The following is a 17,324-nucleotide window of genomic DNA, read 5'->3' on the forward strand; positions in this document are numbered from 1 at the left end:
ACATTTGTTTTGAGTTTTATTTGTATATATATTGGTCATGATCGTACATACATACATGCATACATACATCGCACATACAAAACTTTTTCCAGCAAAATCTGCTGTTTTGTGATTTCCTTCACAAATGACATTGCTGAAATCTTCAAAAAAATGAATGACTCCAATATGTTATTATTTTATATTTAACTTGTTCACAGTGCCTGGAATCACGTATGACATTGAGATTTCGTGGTTGAAGTTGGTTCAATACTTTTATGTAGAGAAGTGTAATATTGGATATACACTTCCAATCTCCACAGTCAAACAAATGAGACCTATTTACCACATGATGGTATTCAAGGAATACCCCCTTGTTCCTGTGCCACAATACAATTTTGTTTTCTGGTTGGTAATCCATAATGAACATGGTATTAAATGCATTAAAGCTTAAAATCAGTTTATTCTGCTGGATCTTCAACATGACAAGCTGTTCTGGACATCAAATTGAAGAACACCAACCAGAAATCTCCATTCTGCACTTTTTAAAACTAACAGGGGCATTCTGTAGCCTGCTGTCATGTAAATCAATTTTTTTTCAATCATGAACACCAGTCATGGTAAGGAAGCCATTAAAGTTTCAATTTTACTAACAAAGTTCCTTCCTTCCACTTTCTGATAGTTGATGCTCTGGAATTCTCCCCCTAGGCAATTCCATTTGGGGTCTGTCACAATGTTTTTGCTGTTGTTCTCCTCCCCTCTCCTAGGGCAATGCTGTACATACACCATGGATCCCGTGGTTGGGCCAGTTTTTATAGACAGCACTCTGAATGGAAAAAATATACTCATTAATGTACTGCAACTTGGGGTCACTGGATTCCAAGTTTCTGAATACCACGTGAAATTGAACATTCACTCACAGAAGTGAGAAATTTAAAAAAAAAATAGACTAAGTGAAAATCTGAACAAATATTTATAATGAAGTAACCTTTACATAATGCTGGAAAAATGTACAGATGGAAATAACACTTTTCCTCATACAATGCTCTTGGCCCTACTTAAGGCGTTCAGGTGTAGGTGATCATATTGCACAAGGAAGACAAAATATGTAGCCTTTCACCCAGACCATACCCCCCTGACCCTGACCTTGAACTCACCTTTGACCTGAGGGGGATGCCATCATAATACTAGAGTAGCTCCCCAGGGGCTCCATGTTCCCCAGCCCTAGGTGCAGACTGCTGGAGAGCACCTGCCAGCCTAATAACTTACACAGGTGCTGAGCCATTGTCACCTGGTGCTGGTACATCTGATGGCAAATATGAATGTGATTATTGTATACTTGCTGATATTCTGTAAAACATTCTTAGCAAATCAATTCACAGAGAAAAATCATTATTATTGGCAGAGTAATAAACAGATTAACAGTAGAAGAAAATCTCACAAAATTACCCAGTTGTGAAGCTTATTGGAGCAAAAATAAATATTTGCTGAGGAGTTAAACAGTATTTCAATCATTTGCTTGCAAATTTAACAACTGTTATGAAAAAGTCTTGATAATTGCTTTATCAATTAGCTTCTTCTGTGTGTATACCTCATTCACAAATTTCAAAATAACAAGGTAAAACAAGACACAAAGATGCTTTATTTTAACTCTATTCTTGTTATTCGTTTTTGAATTTATTTCATTATGTGTGTGTTAATCTGAAGAATAACAGTTTATGCAACAATTTAAATGGCAAACATCACAGACCTGAGAAAGCACTAAGTCTCGTAACTCTCCCTGTTCATATGACAGTGTGATTATGCGTCCATCCCTACACTCTGCTTTTATTGACTCCATTCCAACTGTCAGATAGAAGGAAGTCCTGGGGGGAAAACAATAAAAATTTATCACATAAAGTGATCAGATTTCCATGCTACCAGAAGTTTGTGTAGTTGTTGGTACTGTTGACATTATAACATTATCATATAGTGAAAATAATCCTCTTTTGTGAATGATTTACTACTGTAGTTTTTTTTTTTCTTTTTTTTTTAAATATATTTCAGCTTTTACCAATAAAATAATTGTTGGCCCTTATCAAGTGTAAATTACTGCTTCAGTGATTTTTATTACTATGTGAATCAGCTATAAATTTGCTAGCCATGCTTGTTTATGACTTTCGTCTTTTACCTTCAACAAGCCATACCTTGAGGGAATGGCAAATAACTGTTCATATTGCATTGTAATTCTTCAATATGTATTACACTCTTGTTGGGTCATTGTAAATGTGCTGACATCAAATTAAACGAACAAAATAAAACAAATATATGAAGCTATACATGCAGAAAATAATATTTACTGTACCTGATACTCTCATACCCCAGTGAAGTGATGTCCACTCTACATGAGGCCTGTGTAGCTGTACTGGTGGTGTTCCAGTGAGCCATCAACTGTGGGTCCTGAAGAGTTCTGGTCAAATGGTCAATCAGCTGCATAGTTCTTTGGGAAAAAAATCATAGGTTTGTCTTTATGTGGGTTCTATACAATTTTCACCAATGGAGTATCAAAATGTTTTTCTTTTGGAAAAAAGAGATTGAGAGATGATTATGTTGGTTTCATCCAGATCTAATCAAATTGCTGGTTGAATTATATATATTGAATCAAAATGAAAAAAAAACTCAATTTTATGAGGCCTGTGCCTTTTTCATTTTTTTGTTATAACATGTGCTTTGGTTACACAGCCATGAGGTAGACATAAAAACAACAAAATAAAAACAAGCACTCACTTGGACCTTAGTATCATGTGTTTGGCCTGGTTTATAATCTGGTCCAGCAGAGATTCACTGTTAAAGGAAGAAATAAATAAATGAATAACAGGGTGAGTCACCAATTCATAACAAAATGCACATTTAATAGGAGAACTGTTACCCAGATTTCAGTAGGGCTAAAATGGCATATGTTACATCAATCCATGTGCTCAATTTTTATGGGTTCCTTTTTGGCCCACTGAGGAATAAAGGTTGATAATCAAACAAGGCTGCCTCTAACTTGTACAAAACTAAGAGCAAAAATTGCCTCACTCCAGAACAGTACTTCAAACTGAATTTTTCACATGATAATATATAGAAACTAACATAAATTTCCTACATGCTAGTTCAAGTTTCTCTGGTTACAGCTTCACACACATTCAGTCTAGTCAGAATAATCACACTTAAAACTCAGGTTTATTTACATTTTTTTATATTTACCATAGCGCTTGAGTGTGACCACTTCAACTACAAACAAACAGTATGATTATTAAAACTACAAACACCTCATACCTTTCCATCATGTCAGATAACTCCTGTTTGCTGAAGGCTTGTGGTCCAGCCAGCCGCCGCCTCTTGCTGACCCCCAGGGAGGCAGTGACGGGGTGGGGCATGGGGTGGTGGATGTTCTTATGGTGCATCTCCCTCAGTAACTGGTGCAGAGAGTGCTCCAACACCTGGTTGTGGACCTGTTTGTGATGGAGACCTGGGGTCTGGAAAATTTTGGCAGATATATGGCATTTATTTTATATGGTGCTGAGAATAACTGGTACAACAGTTCTTCAAAATATGCAGTTGTTTGTGATATCTGTTTTGATGGCACAGATAATAATTTTAAGATCTAAGACTATGTAAATTTTCATTTTTGTTACATTTGGGAATTCATTTTCACATTGGGATTTCACAAAAAAGAAAAAGTTAACCTATATATAGTCAAATTTGTAACAGAGATTATTTTTATTTTTTTTGGGGGGAGGGGTGTGAAATGGCCTTCTCGAAGACAAGATCACCATTATATGTACTCAAATTTGAAGAAAATTTTATGAAATAAACATTTTTTATGAATATCTTTCTTTGTGACAAAAAAGTGGTAGTTTCTTGAAAATGAAGAAAATATCAAGATCATTCTATTTACCCTTTTCTCCCTTCCTGTAATGTGACTCAATGTCACAGTCAGTTGAATGCCTGGGAAAAGCTTAAATAAAAATAAGAATTATTATAAATTATAAATAAAATTATTATATTTGCCACTTCAGTTGTGAGACATGGAAAAAACAATCTCTAGACCAACAATTAATTTAATGTTTAATTTCTGTTTCAATGAAAATGACAATGTTATAGCAAAATGTTACAGTGTACTCACTGCCAGCAAGATTTGGTTGTCTACTAGTCTATTAATTATCTGGGACTGTTTTCCGATATATTTTGAAAATAAATTGTATTCTTAGATAACACTTAATTATCTATCCATAGAGCATGTCATACTTACAGGCACTATGATTTGGTTGCCTACTACAATGTTTGGTATCTTGGACTGGGACTGCACTGCTTCTCTTGCCAGCTACGTCAAAATAGAAAGCAATATTGAAAGCAATGTTTAAGGGTTTAAAGTTTGCAACCTTGAAGTTTAAAGATCTTACACATATCAAGAACTTTTTTTACTGTCACTCTATCAAATTTTATTTTATTTCCAATCATTTGTTTCATATATCTGTTCCTTACATACTAAAAAGATATCAACAACAAATAATAACAAAACATAACATTATCAATCATAACAATAACAGATACATACATTATGAGAAGATAAATGTTGGCAACCTTGTACAGCTTACCTGTGCAAACAATTCTTTACAAAATATCACATTTTGTGCTGCTTCCAATTTTCTCTGCCAGGGGGCATCCTCGGGTATACCTGCTGAACTGGAGGGCATAGTCACATTGGCACTCATAAAGTCTGCAGAATCTGAAATAAAGATAATATTTTAAAGCATAATTATTTGTACTATACTCTGCATCGTATCATGGGGTATGATTATTGAAGCTTTCTGCAACATAAGCCACTGGCAATTAACTTGTAGATAGGGCATTGGGTATTTCAAAGTTACTAGTCGGATCAGACAATTGGAAAATTTAATGACCATTTTAGATTTTCCATAATTTCTGATTTTCTTCTACTGACTAGTAAATTTTGATTCAGACACAATTTAGGGCACAAGACAAATATAATCAGCAGCATTAGAAATGTGGATTACTAATGTTATATTGCTAACTCATCTGTACTAAACTGTGTATCAGCTGTACCAGAGAACTTTGCGGCAAAGGTTATGAAGTCAGGAAATTTTATATAAAATATATACCAAAAATATATGAAGTCAACGAAAGCTGAAATTTGTGTTAAAGTCTTCCAGCAAAAAATATATATGATTCAACATTACATGGTTGATCTAACATTAAAATAAATCAATATAACTGAATTTCTAGATGACAGATAGCCTATCCTGGTTAACCTACATACCAGCTGCTCTCTTCAGCGCCACCTGTATGTAGGCCACACCATCCAGTTCACTGGGCACCACTACTCTGAGGGGGCTCCTGGGGAGCTGAGCCTTACTGGGGGGTGCTGGAGGGGGGTCTTCGTCCAGGTCACTTTTGATCACCTCAAATGTCCCACTCTGCCAAAACCTGGAACCAGCTAGAAAGAAGGAAGCCCACATATGATTCATAATTTAAAATTCAAAAGTGATATGGTAAAAAAATCCTGGAACCAGCTAGAAAGAAGGAAGCCCATTTATGATTCATAATTTAAAATTCAAAAGTGATATGGTAAAAAATAAGTATTCAAATCATGTTATACCAAAGCAGTTTTGTTCCACTGTTAGATGAATGGTAGTCTGCAAGGAACCATACTAACCTCAATACACACCACAAATGGACCATCAGTTCATTTTATTCTTTTCTCATTTAACAAAGCATGCTTAAATATGAAAAAAAAACTCAACAAAAGCTTTTATTCTGCTGATGATGCAAAATATATTTTAAACAGTACTTCTACTTCTTAACCTATAAATAGCAAACTCTCTCTCTCTCCCTCTCTCTCAGTGTATTCAGCATCTCACCAGACTTGTAGCTAAGATCCCCCAGTATGGTGTTCCCCACTTTCTTCAGCCTCCAGTGCTGTCTCAATTTTCTCAGCTCAGTGTGGAAATCAGGCTGACCTCGGTTTTGGTTCTTTTCTTGTTGAGATTTCCTTAACCTTTCAGCTCCTTCCAGTAAGATGCTGGCAGCCTCTTGTAAACCCTATACAGTGATAGAATGGGAAAATTAATAAAAGAAATCATCTTATTCAATCAAAAGTGTATTACCTGGTATTCAGACCAATGTCATTAAAAAGTATTTCAAAACATCTGTGGAAAAATTCACAACACAATTAATAACACACCTCTTAGAAGTTCCACGCAATCTACACGAGATATAGGAAAATGCAAGTATTAAAACTAAAACTTTAAACACCAGATCTACAACCACTGCATCATATGTATATTTAAGAAAGATACCTTTTATCATATCATACCTTTTTCTTAGCCATGAGTAGCATTGCTGGCCTCTGTTCAGGAGGCTCTTGTTGTACAGGGTCTAGCACCATGTATCTTCTCTCCTTGGCTATGTTTAATACATCGAGTAACACACTCATCTCTGTCAGGGAATTCCTGTGATAAACATAATACACCTAAATAGTAGTCTTTGCTTGAAAATTTTAAATGGTTTCACAGACATATGTATCCTGAGACCAAGTCAAGTATCACAAATTCATGTCAAGTTCACTGATACTAATAACAGGAAGTACTTCAAAATAATGAAATAAAAATTATTAAAATTATAAAATTAATCACACAATACATAACCAACTACAAACTACATGTAATTTAGTATCTCATATTATTTAGTCCTTACTTTTGAAAGCAACTATAATATCTGATATGAAATCAGACAGTGTTTTCACCCCCACTCAGGGGCGGATTTTGGCCGTCTTCTGGGTCTTCCGGAAGACTGTCAGATTTTTAAGTTTACATTTACAGGTATCTATTTTTTCTGTCAGAAGACAGTCAAAAAGGATGGATGGTAACAAAGATAATTTGGAAGACTGTAAGAAAATATCTCTGAATCTGCCCCTGTCCACTGACTTACTTGAGTTTAGTCCTGACTGAGTCCCAAGGCCACAGTGAAGGCTGGAACTTAGCCAGGGCTTTCTCTTCCTCTGTGATTTCTGTCTCTCCCTCTGAGGTGGGTTTCCCTTTCTCTTCACTTTCATCTTTGGAGAAGTCAATCTTATGTGCCAACTTGGTCAGGTTTTCTGACATAGAAAGTGGCCTGGAAGGAGTAATGAAGCAGGAAATTTTGACTGAGCAAACATTTTTTTTTCAAAAAGAGAGTCGTATGATCACAATGCTGATAGTTGGTTACATACATTCAAATATTTAAAATATATATCGCCATGGCAACAATGATAAAGCATATTATCTTGATTGCTTGCGTTGAAAAATCAATTACATCTTCCACTATTGACTAAAAGAAAAATTCTAGTAGTGTTACTCTTGAAACAGCCCGAAAACTTTGGAAACGGAAATTGGAACTTGCACCCTGAGCACTCCTATTTTACGTTTTTTAATGTGCAGATCCACTATATAAACCATTTGGCAAACATTTTACTTACTGGACGTAAAATTCTGTGCCATCCAGTCCAATTTCTTGGATCTGATTTTCCGAAATTGTCTCTACGCTGACCGGCACACTATCCATAGTTTTGTTCATCCATGCATGAAATGGGTAAATACTGACATCCGTATAGAAAAAAATCAAGACAGTCCAAATCCTCAGCGCTGCAGTACAAAAACCTTGTTAAGATACGGTTACATGTCGATGAAAAAAATTGATTTATAGGTCAGACAAGAATTAAGATGAAAAAATCTAATTTCAAATAAACAGGGGGGATTTTAATTTTTTTTCTATTTTTCTCTCTTCCCTCTAATTTCTATAGGCCTACTTTATTTTTTTTTTTCAAATATTTTTTCTTGGTAGAAAAACATTATATACACATTCATCACATCATTAAGCTACGAATACGCTTTTCTGTTTATGATTAGACGCTGCCATGTTCTTGCTTTATATAGTGTCGTGGAGATAGAGTCACTGCAGGTTAGATTGATCAATGATTTTACATTTCAATTTTTATCTGTTTTGGTTTTACTCTGATTTTTTTACTCTCACTGAGTTCCAATATCAAAGTACATTGGGAACTAATCTGACATTTGTGTGTAGCAGATAGCAGATAGCGCATTTTCAAGTCATTTTGATGCACACTAAAATTGACCGAAGCGGGGCAAAATAGGACGAGGAATGCCAAGATATGTAGTTACTCGGTTCACATATTATTAGTATTGTGAATGAGAGATACCAAACGCCTAGGTTAGCATTGTATTCAGCGTTGATTTTGCGCTCAGGTTACTCTGAAGTTCATTGCAACTTTACTTCGAAGGATCACGGGATAGAATAACAAGAGGGGCGTTAAAATGTTTCGAAAAGAAACCAATTTTATACAGACAAAGTATTTTATTACAAAAGCAACATGTATTTACATGTCAATGATAAAAGTATGGTTAAAATAATCACAAGCTCAAGTTAGAATGGCGGAATGCGGCGTTCCTTTGGTCTGCCAATGACGTAAAGCCTGGAATTTGTTTCACTTCGGTGTCCAAACTCTCAAAACTGTGCCACGGCGCCTCTCCAGTGGCCCTCGGTGTCGGATCTGCCGATTTCTCTGAAACTTGCCAATCGGTAGGCTGCCGTTGATAATGGCAATGAATCACACAGTTGTTTAATTGTTCTTTTTCCTGAAGTTGTTTGTTGCTGCGATGGTGGTGACGATGGTGGATATTGCGTTGTTGCTGCTGTTGTTGTTGTTGTAATTTCGGTTGCTGCTGCTGATGACAGTTAATATGATTACCCAGTGGCTCCAGCGAAGGGGGAGAGATACTTTTCTGTTCTGGGAAATAACATTTGTTTTCATGAACCGAATCAGATTCTGCTGGCCTCTCGATTTTTTTCTCATTTTGTCGTCTTCTTCGGTGAATCTGAAATAAGAAGTCGATGTTGCCCCTATCTAGCATGGTAGAACATTAGGTCAAAAACATGTTACTGAACGTAAGAATAATAGACAAAGGGTGTTTGAAAAAATTATATCCTTATCTCTTAATCTCTCGAGAATTTCGTGTACTGTAACACCTATCTTAAGAAATCAAATAATAATAATAATAATTATTATTATTATTATTATTATTATTATTATTATTATTATTATGAGAGAACCTATTTTCATGTCATGAAGATGTTGGACAAATTCTCTTGAACACTCACCGTAACAACCAAACAAACGAAGAGGATAACACAGCACAGAGCTGTGGCGATAAAAACACTAGCGGCAGCAGCAAAGCCCGGAGTACTAAGGCAGAATCCGGTCTGACCTGCAATGTCAAAAAATATTTGGACACTGTGGGTTTTGTGTGATAAGAGAGAGAGAGAGAGAGAGAGAGAGAGAGATGCATTATGCAGCCCTTTGTAAATTAAGTTATTTACTATTGTTATTATTAATATCATTATAATGATTATAATCATAAGCAGCATTAACAGCACAACCATAAACATCACGATGGCTAGCAATCATATTAACTAATTCGAATCGTCTATATTTTTCTATCAAACGAAGCGTTAATGCACAAGTAATCCTAACCGCCAGTGTCGTCTATGCCGGTTCTGCTTGTCCGCACATTAATCACGTTTGTCGCGTGTATCTCTGTAGTCGATATGGTGGTGCTGCCATTGGAGGTAACAATATCGATCTCGCGGCGCTTTCTGCCGTATCCGCTTGTGGTGCCAGAGCATGAAGCCTAGATTAATGAAACAGCAATACTAAAATACTAATGTAATCTGAAAATAGGAAAAAGGCCACGAAAATGCTAAAATGTGGTCTTGTGGAAAGCCCACTTTTCAAGTGTTGTAGGCCTAAAATTAAAATGCCCTGCGCTGGGACTTTTTTATCAATTTTTTTTATCAAAATTTTCAATGATCAGAAAACAGAAGAAAAGAACAGCTAGAATTTGTAAGGCAACTTGAAGTTAAAATACCCTACAGAGCGTTTGAGGTAAACATTTCACAAGGAGTGTATACACTTTTGCAACTTTACCGGTTCACAGGATGTTCCATTGAAATACGGGCAGACGAGAACTGTTGCGCGAAAGTAAACCTGATTGGATGATGAAAACTTAAAAGCGGTAAAGTCAGCATGGGCCGTCCTGGCATTGGCGGTTGGAGTGCCGTCTGTTAGTTTGGTGACCGCTTGGAGAAGACTGGTATCCAATGGGCAGCTATAAAGAAACGTCTGTTTATATGGGTTTTGAAAATCAACATTTCTTTCAATATTGTCCAACACGAGGTATATTTTGCAAATGAGTTGTTCAGTGAGCAGTATATTTGGTTTTCGTTCCATGGGCTTATACAGTACTGAATATAGAACTAAATGAACTAGATGGTTCAAAAGCTTTGTTTTTGTTTGTCGGAAGACAAAGACGAAGCGAGACAAATTTGATAACAACAAATAGACCCTAAACACTTGATTTTACTCAATTAATTCAACAATAATAGACTTATAATGATCATTTTACTGAGCGATTTAACCCTTTGTCAAAACGTTGCTGAAACTTAAGCACACAATATAAGATGTACAATAATTGAACTTGAGTTACTATACTAGTTTATCTGCTGCACGCCGAGTTTGGGTTTGACCTACCCATCGTCGTCTATAAGTTGTTTACTCTCAGAGTCGGATTCATCGCTGGTTGGAGCCACATACACATGGACAACTTTAATGGAACCGTATACGCCATCTGCAAAATCATTGTAAGAACGACATATAATTTTGCACAATACCTTGTTTTAACTATCTATCTATCTAACTATCTATCTAATTATCATCATTACAATAATTATATCTAGTCTGCTGCATTATTAATGGACATTTTTAAATGTTTTTATTACTACCTTAGTAGAAATTAGCATAAAATTCCAACTGCAAATTGTCAGAAGAAGATATAATATACAACATGTAGACCGGATTGCAGGCAAAAATGTCGCTATTAGACTAATACCAAACAGATTTTTAAAAAATACAGATAAACCATGTGTTATCGTCTCTATACCTTTTTGTTTGCCTTTTTAGTTTGCGAATAAAACAGAGGGGTAGGAACGTCCTATTCAAACCAAAAGAATAGATCTTTATCAAAGTTCATAAAAATCAGCGAGATGGAAAACGGGATATTTTTAAGATGCTGTCGATAAAATGAACCCAACCCAATGCATTTTTACTTCTATCAAAATGCAGAAAAAATGATCCTATATATACTTACCGCTGTCGTCTGTGAGTTCAAAGCGCAGTTCAAGCTCTGTTCCCAAAGTGACAGTTTGGCCACTGGCCAAGGGGACGTCGTTGGCGTTCAGGACCAGAACTCGGACCCCTGGTGTTCGGATCGTATTACTGATATTGTTGGATGGATTGTTGGCACTAATGAAAATTGTAATTGGGTCAAAGAGGGGTTGGACATTGCAAAACATCGGCAGAGAACTTTTACAAAGGTTCACAAAAGGTTTCAAAAAGGTATGCCTGTTTTTACCCGAACCTCTCATCTATTAATATCAGGCTGTCCAACACTGTCTTCAAAGCTTGGGATAGTATTTAAAGCAATTCCTTGACAATTTAAATTTACAAAATATAATTCTCAAATACGGTATACAAAACAAGGAATTAAAATAAAAAACTTACAGATTGACGCCGAAGGCGTTAGCGGCCGCAGCTATGCTTCTTGTGCCAGGAAAGTTACATGTGACGTATTTCAAGATGTCTGAGGCAGTTTCCAGGCCGTCACTGCGAACTGGTACGACTACAGTAGTCGAGTAAGTGCCACCTCCTCCACTGCTAGACTAAATACAATTAAAGTTGGTTTCAAAATCGAACTATGAAATCGAACTTAATAACTGATATATAAATTGAAATAACAATAATAATAAACTATACATCTCACTAGATTTGTTTACTTACTTGATTAAAAGTAAACGAATGCAAATAAAGGATGGGAGTCCTTGTTCAGTTGTCTTTTCGATTGGGAGTCGTCTTAAAATGTAAAATCGCGCTACAGAAAACAAACCATTAAGCATGTGGTAAAAAATTCTCAGAACACGTTAAAGGAGTAATCTTGAAATTCAGCCAAGAGCGCTGGTTCTACGTTAAGTACCCTGACGCTACTTACCCGTCAACATGGATATCTGAAAATGAAGAAACTGACATGCATCAGATCTAAAAATCAGACTAATTTCAAACTACATTTCATGATAATGAACTAAACACTTAACCAATCCACAAGCAGTGAGGCTGTTAAAGGTTATCCTATAGGTGTCAGTAGATGTCAAGGTAACTGTGCAGTCGGCGTCTCCCCGGTAATATTGAACGTAGGGAGTGAAATAGGATGACGGTTTTACCACGTCCACTGATAGCCCTGTATTGGAGCACGTGACTGATTCGGAGTCTAAAAACATGAAAAAAAAGACTGTCTCATTCTATTTGAACAGTATTTTCTACTGAAACACGGTCTCAATTTTAACACGATAGTCTTAATATTAATGTGCATGGTTAGAATAAGATAAGATTAAGTGTCCTTAACTTCAGTGAAGAAGTGCGCTATCTTCTTTATTTTCGAATGTCCACTTCGATGAGGTACAAACCCATAAATGGGCATATATTATTATTTGAAAACGTAGAGAGTTTGTGCGCGTCCGATCTGATACTCTGGTTATCAAAAAGCCTTCACTATTTATGTTTGATGCGTTGTATCCTACCTACCTACCTGCTGGAGAGAGAACAGCACCAACAATCTAAAAATATAACAAAGAATAACGACATCTTTATACGTACATTATATGGTATATAATGTAAATATATTAATTAAAAAATCAAACAAATAAAAGTTAACCTGTGTAGAATACTATACCATTACTATGGAAGCTTTCAAATTATTTGTACTCTTGCAAGACGGCTAAAACTTAAGAATTAAGTAGCTCAAAATCTGAAAGAAATTATTAAGAAGCTGCATTCACAGCGTTCAAATACCCTGTGCAACGCAAAAAATAAAAAAAAATAAAAAGACCAACTCCAGATTTTCTCTATAGTAAGACTTATACCCAAACTTGACGTCTGTGAAATGTTTTGTTGAAAATCATACTAGAATTTCATAATAATAACAATCATCTTTTTTCATATTCTCCGAGCAGTACTTCAAAATTCAAAAGGTGCAAATAATAACACCGCTAGATTTTTAAGTCAAAGGTATATCTAATAAAGGCGTCAGCTGGCTCCCTCCCAACTCGTACCACTGTGTAAAATGAGGTGATAACAGGTTCGCATGCGCTAAGAAATAACCAGTCAGCCAAAAAGTAGACGCAAAGATGAAACTGTGCTTCAAAAGGCAGGTGTGCCTTGGGCTAGGTACATATAAGCGTAATTTTCGAAGATTGGGTAATTTACAGAGGCCATTTTTTATTTTCTGTCATTTTGCATACTTTTTTCTTTTGAAGAAAGAAAGAGTTCGATGATGCTGTCAGTCTTTTTGTAATATTAATTTGCTATGAATGTGGACTTATTTAATATAATATGAGAATATCCAAAAGAAGTTATGAAATCTTTGTGCAACTAAATATTTATCATTATCTGAAGGAATTTATCATGCCTTGCCACTAGGGCTGTGATGACTAAATTGCTTGATTTACAGCTCAAGCAAAACATTTATTTTGTAATTTTCTCATTTAGAAACTTATAGATTGTTTTTATTATTTAGCATTTAATTGCTTTGTCGAAATGCTTTAACCACAACGTTCCATACGGACATACGGTTCTAACGTACAGAATAAACTTGATTAAGCATAGTCTATGCATTAATAAAATTATTTTATAAGTTTTGTTATACACTGATGTATGGAGATCTTAAACGCGTATTTCAACATCCGTCTTCTAATGTGATATCATGTCGACATACTGTATACAACTGTCAAGACAGAAAATTACTACACTTTACACGCCAAAAAAACTGTTTCCTTGGTAAATTTCAGGTAATTGGAGAAAGGTTACACTAGGACAGCGGTCGTTAAAATGCCAGCACATACTGAAGAAGAGACATAATCTTAGCTGCATTGTACCGTCTACAATGGTGTTGACACTACTTAACAAGTGTGTGTGTGTGTGTGTATGTGTGCGTGCGTGCATGGGCCCGCGTGCGTTTTGGGCAGGGTAGCTTTTAAAGTTGAAAGACACGTGTTCCTTCACTTCCTACAACGAGTTTGAATAAAAATGGAAAACAAACAAATACCGTTGATAATGTCCCTCAATTAAAACAAGGCAGCAAAGCTGTTAAATTGACAGACATAATGCAGAAAATAATGATGCACAAAACAGGTTATTTTGTCAATTTTGATGAAATACTACATAATGCCTAAAGCAAAATCACCCTAATTTTTATTTATCTACTTTACGTACCATGGACATTCAGAACAGGTAAATACCATAAGGCTTCATGCCCGTGGGAGTTCTAAGTCCCACCATGAGAATGCCAATGTGTGAAAAATAAACATTTACATAATAAAAATGAATTACTTTTAGAAAAAGAATCCAATCAGGCTGACTTTCCAAATCGCGCTGGTGCAATATTACATAATGCTCAACAGCATAAACACGACCAATTTTAATTATGCACTGCAGGTAATATAGATATTTAGAAAATGTGACTACCAAAGGTCTTCAGGCCCACGATAGTTCGAAGTCACACCCTGGTGTTGCCAATATGTGAAAATTGAACAATTAACAAAAAAATACATAACTTCAAGAAAAAAAAAATGAAAAGCAGGAAAATAGCACAGCTTTAGGAAAAATGATCCGATCAAGACGGTTTTCGAATTCGACTTGTATTTTATTAATATTCATTAATCTTTGTCTGTACATAAGAAAGCAATTATGACTGCTTTTAAAGAGATTTTGTGAAAATTGATATTGACGGCTAATTTTATTTCGTTCTTTATTTCCTATATATCAATTAATTTACCCATTTCACTTTCAGCAAAAGAGAAAACAAAAGGTCTAAATAAACAGACAATAGTAAGTACCAGAAGCATTCTTGGGACAATGAGTAATAATATTACATGACAACATATATATTTGGATATAAAGATTTATTTCAATCACGCCTGAAGTATTAACGAAGTTGTAGCACCGCCCTGTCCTGGAATCAAATGTATTTGCCTCACAGCAATCAGAAATCACGCTAGACTAAAAACCACTAATACCTCCTCACTTAAATTTGGTTTTCATCGAGGACACGCACGACTGTTGTACCCTCTGGTATCACACTAAAATAGTATACAAAATTGAAGAAAGGGACCCTGTAGGATATAATTTTGTAACAGATTGTTAGCGGACCCTGTTGTCAGAGAGTACGAATGTTGAGGTTTGTTCAACATTTTTGTTACTGTTCGTTGATTTATTTCATGTCACTCAGTTGGAGGGTAGGGGAGAACACATACTTAGATGAAAAAAAAATACTTAGCTATGAAATTATTTCATACAAGCATATGCCATACATAATCACATGTTCTTAAATTTTCTTTTAATGTTAACTCCCCACCCCACCCCATGATTCTTTAAAGTTTGAGGAAAAGGAAAATCGGTATTTAAATACAAGAAGCTGTCTAAACAAGAGAAATTCACAATAACGCAACCTAAAATGCAGCAAAAACACTCTTTAATTTTCGAAAAACTTATTCTTCACTCAATAATTTCAGCGTTACAATATTCCATTTTCTCGCCATATCTATCTTTCTCCGGGGAAAAAAGCAAATTTCTCCGACACATGAATCTTTGCCGACATTTGGATTTGTTGTCTTGTAACGCTTTTAATCGAATAACTAATTTCTAAAAACAATTCATATATACCGGTGTGTCTCTCGGACATTTTAGAGAGGAATATCGACGGTTTTATGGTTGTTAATTAGCTTTGTAGGATGCTTGAAAATGTTCATGTTAAAAAAACACGACCTTAGAATATTTTCGAACGCACAGAGTATACTTTTAAATATTCACTTTCGCCTTACCTTTGTCAGTGCGATCATCACCAGAAGTAAACGCCATTTAAAACAATTCATCCTGTTTCTGTACATTTATGAGAAAGCTGAAAATATTATAAAAGTTGGCATAGGTCATTAATTAAATTGTTATGATAATGTTCGGATTTAAGAGTCATCGCCATGCATTAGAGAAGAAAAATGTCGAGACGTTCCCGTCTTTAAGTCCCATTTTTATTATTTACAATAAATAAATCTATGAATAACTTCTAATCGTATTTTTCTTTCTTTCATTCATGTAATAAAGTTCACTCTTTCTGGGAAGAGCGGTGTGGGCACCTGGAAAACAATAACTCCAATTTGAAAAGGATTTCCTTCACAAAATCACGATTTCCAATTAATTAAATTAAAATAAGCATGAACTTCTTAGTTCAAAACATCAGTATATCTGAGTAGCATAAGTTCGCAAAGAACACTAAATGTAGTGTTGACAATAAAAAAACCCAAAATTAACTGAACTTTATCTTACATAACACGTTAGATAATAGATAATTATATATTTACTTTTAGCTGCAAGGCTGATCTACAAAACATTTACACTTCTATACGTTTGTTAACAAGTATTTTCAAATTCTATTCAAGTAGTCAAGAAAACGTTAATGAATACATTACAATTTACCTTGAAGGCAACTCGTGTTGCTTGGAATGAACAAACGGAAGCTTTAACGCGGCGCCTCTAGAAAGAGAACGCTGTCTGAAGTCGCCCGCCCCAGCGCAACCTATGGCCTTCCAAACACGACGTTCTTTATATTGACAAACTCTTAACCAAAAAATATGTCTGCGCGTCGCTCGCGGGGACGGTTGTTACCGAAAGAAAAGGAGAGAGACAATGTTTCTGACCTTCATTCTTGTCCTTCTTGTAACTCATACAAAAGTCACGTTGCGTATCGTTCTACCAGTGTCGCTTTTTATCATTATCATTGTGTTCATGCAAAAGGATCCACACATTACTATATTCTCTATTTATCTCGCCTAGAGCGACAGAGACACAAGAAGACAGTAGTACAAATACTACATGGCAGCAAGCCAGACAGTTGACTGTCCAATTACACCTTAATTTGTAGGTGGCATTTTGGGCCGGCGTTCTCATTGCCAAGAGCGAAAAAGAAATTTCATAATGACTTTGTACTCGCAGGAAGTACTCAGAATATTTAAGTCGCGTCAGCAGGTTGGTCCACTGTTATTCAACAAATATGGACAAAGAAATTTTCTTTATATGGACCTTCTATGGGTATGGAGACCTGTTAAGCGCGGAGTTTTCTGACATCCGTCACAATTTTCAGCACTTGCCC

At 35.6% G+C, this 17,324-nt stretch overlaps 2 protein-coding genes across 3 annotated transcripts; both read right to left on the reverse strand.

Annotated features, from left to right (window-relative positions):
* Positions 1-3: 3 nt before the first annotated feature.
* On the reverse strand, positions 4-7,589 carry LOC106161809 (mediator of RNA polymerase II transcription subunit 17-like). Its single transcript, XM_087003414.1, has 14 exons — positions 7,478-7,589; positions 6,952-7,134; positions 6,338-6,473; positions 5,883-6,063; positions 5,282-5,458; positions 4,599-4,729; positions 4,253-4,324; positions 3,899-3,958; positions 3,277-3,476; positions 2,743-2,799; positions 2,321-2,455; positions 1,727-1,841; positions 1,134-1,282; positions 4-802 (listed from the first exon to the last, which is right to left on the reverse strand). Exons 1-14 carry the CDS (start codon positions 7,573-7,575, stop codon positions 592-594), a joined length of 1,905 nt encoding a protein of 634 aa, XP_086859540.1. The 5' UTR covers positions 7,576-7,589; the 3' UTR covers positions 4-591.
* A 764-nt stretch (positions 7,590-8,353) lies between these two features.
* On the reverse strand, positions 8,354-17,049 carry LOC106161810 (uncharacterized). 2 transcript variants are annotated; one of them, XM_087005298.1, is made up of 11 exons: positions 16,652-17,049; positions 16,003-16,079; positions 12,714-12,741; positions 12,223-12,395; positions 11,636-11,793; positions 11,223-11,377; positions 10,607-10,703; positions 10,004-10,184; positions 9,551-9,707; positions 9,178-9,284; positions 8,354-8,894 (listed from the first exon to the last, which is right to left on the reverse strand). In XM_087005298.1, exons 2-11 carry the CDS (start codon positions 16,066-16,068, stop codon positions 8,430-8,432), a joined length of 1,587 nt encoding a protein of 528 aa, XP_086861424.1. In that variant the 5' UTR covers positions 16,069-16,079; positions 16,652-17,049; the 3' UTR covers positions 8,354-8,429. The 2 variants fall into 2 exon arrangements, with proteins under 2 accessions (XP_086861424.1, XP_086861425.1); XM_087005299.1 differs by having other exon boundaries at positions 16,873-17,048.
* Between the last annotated feature and the right edge of the window lie 275 nt (positions 17,050-17,324).

The sequence above is a fragment of the Lingula anatina genome, chromosome 2, assembly GCF_051362555.1.
Source record: "Lingula anatina isolate TDL-2025a chromosome 2, LinAna3.0, whole genome shotgun sequence".
Taxonomy (NCBI): Eukaryota; Metazoa; Brachiopoda; class Lingulata; order Lingulida; family Lingulidae; genus Lingula; species Lingula anatina.

Coding starts and splice junctions, on each gene's coding strand:
- LOC106161809 (XM_087003414.1), bottom strand. CDS start 7,575: ATGAACAAAACTATGGATAGTGTGCCGGTCAGCGTAGAGACAATTTCG. Junction 4,730..5,281: donor GGCGCTGAAGAGAGCAGCTG/GTATGTAGGTTA, acceptor TCTTTATTTCAG/ATTCTGCAGACTTTATGAGT. Junction 1,283..1,726: donor GAGACTTAGTGCTTTCTCAG/GTCTGTGATGTT, acceptor ATTTGCCATCAG/ATGTACCAGCACCAGGTGAC.
- LOC106161810 (XM_087005298.1), bottom strand. CDS start 16,068: ATGTACAGAAACAGGATGAATTGTTTTAAATGGCGTTTACTTCTGGTG. Junction 9,708..10,003: donor ATGGAACATCCTGTGAACCG/GTAAAGTTGCAA, acceptor TCATTAATCTAG/GCTTCATGCTCTGGCACCAC. Junction 8,895..9,177: donor TCGTTTGTTTGGTTGTTACG/GTGAGTGTTCAA, acceptor TTCTTATTTCAG/ATTCACCGAAGAAGACGACA.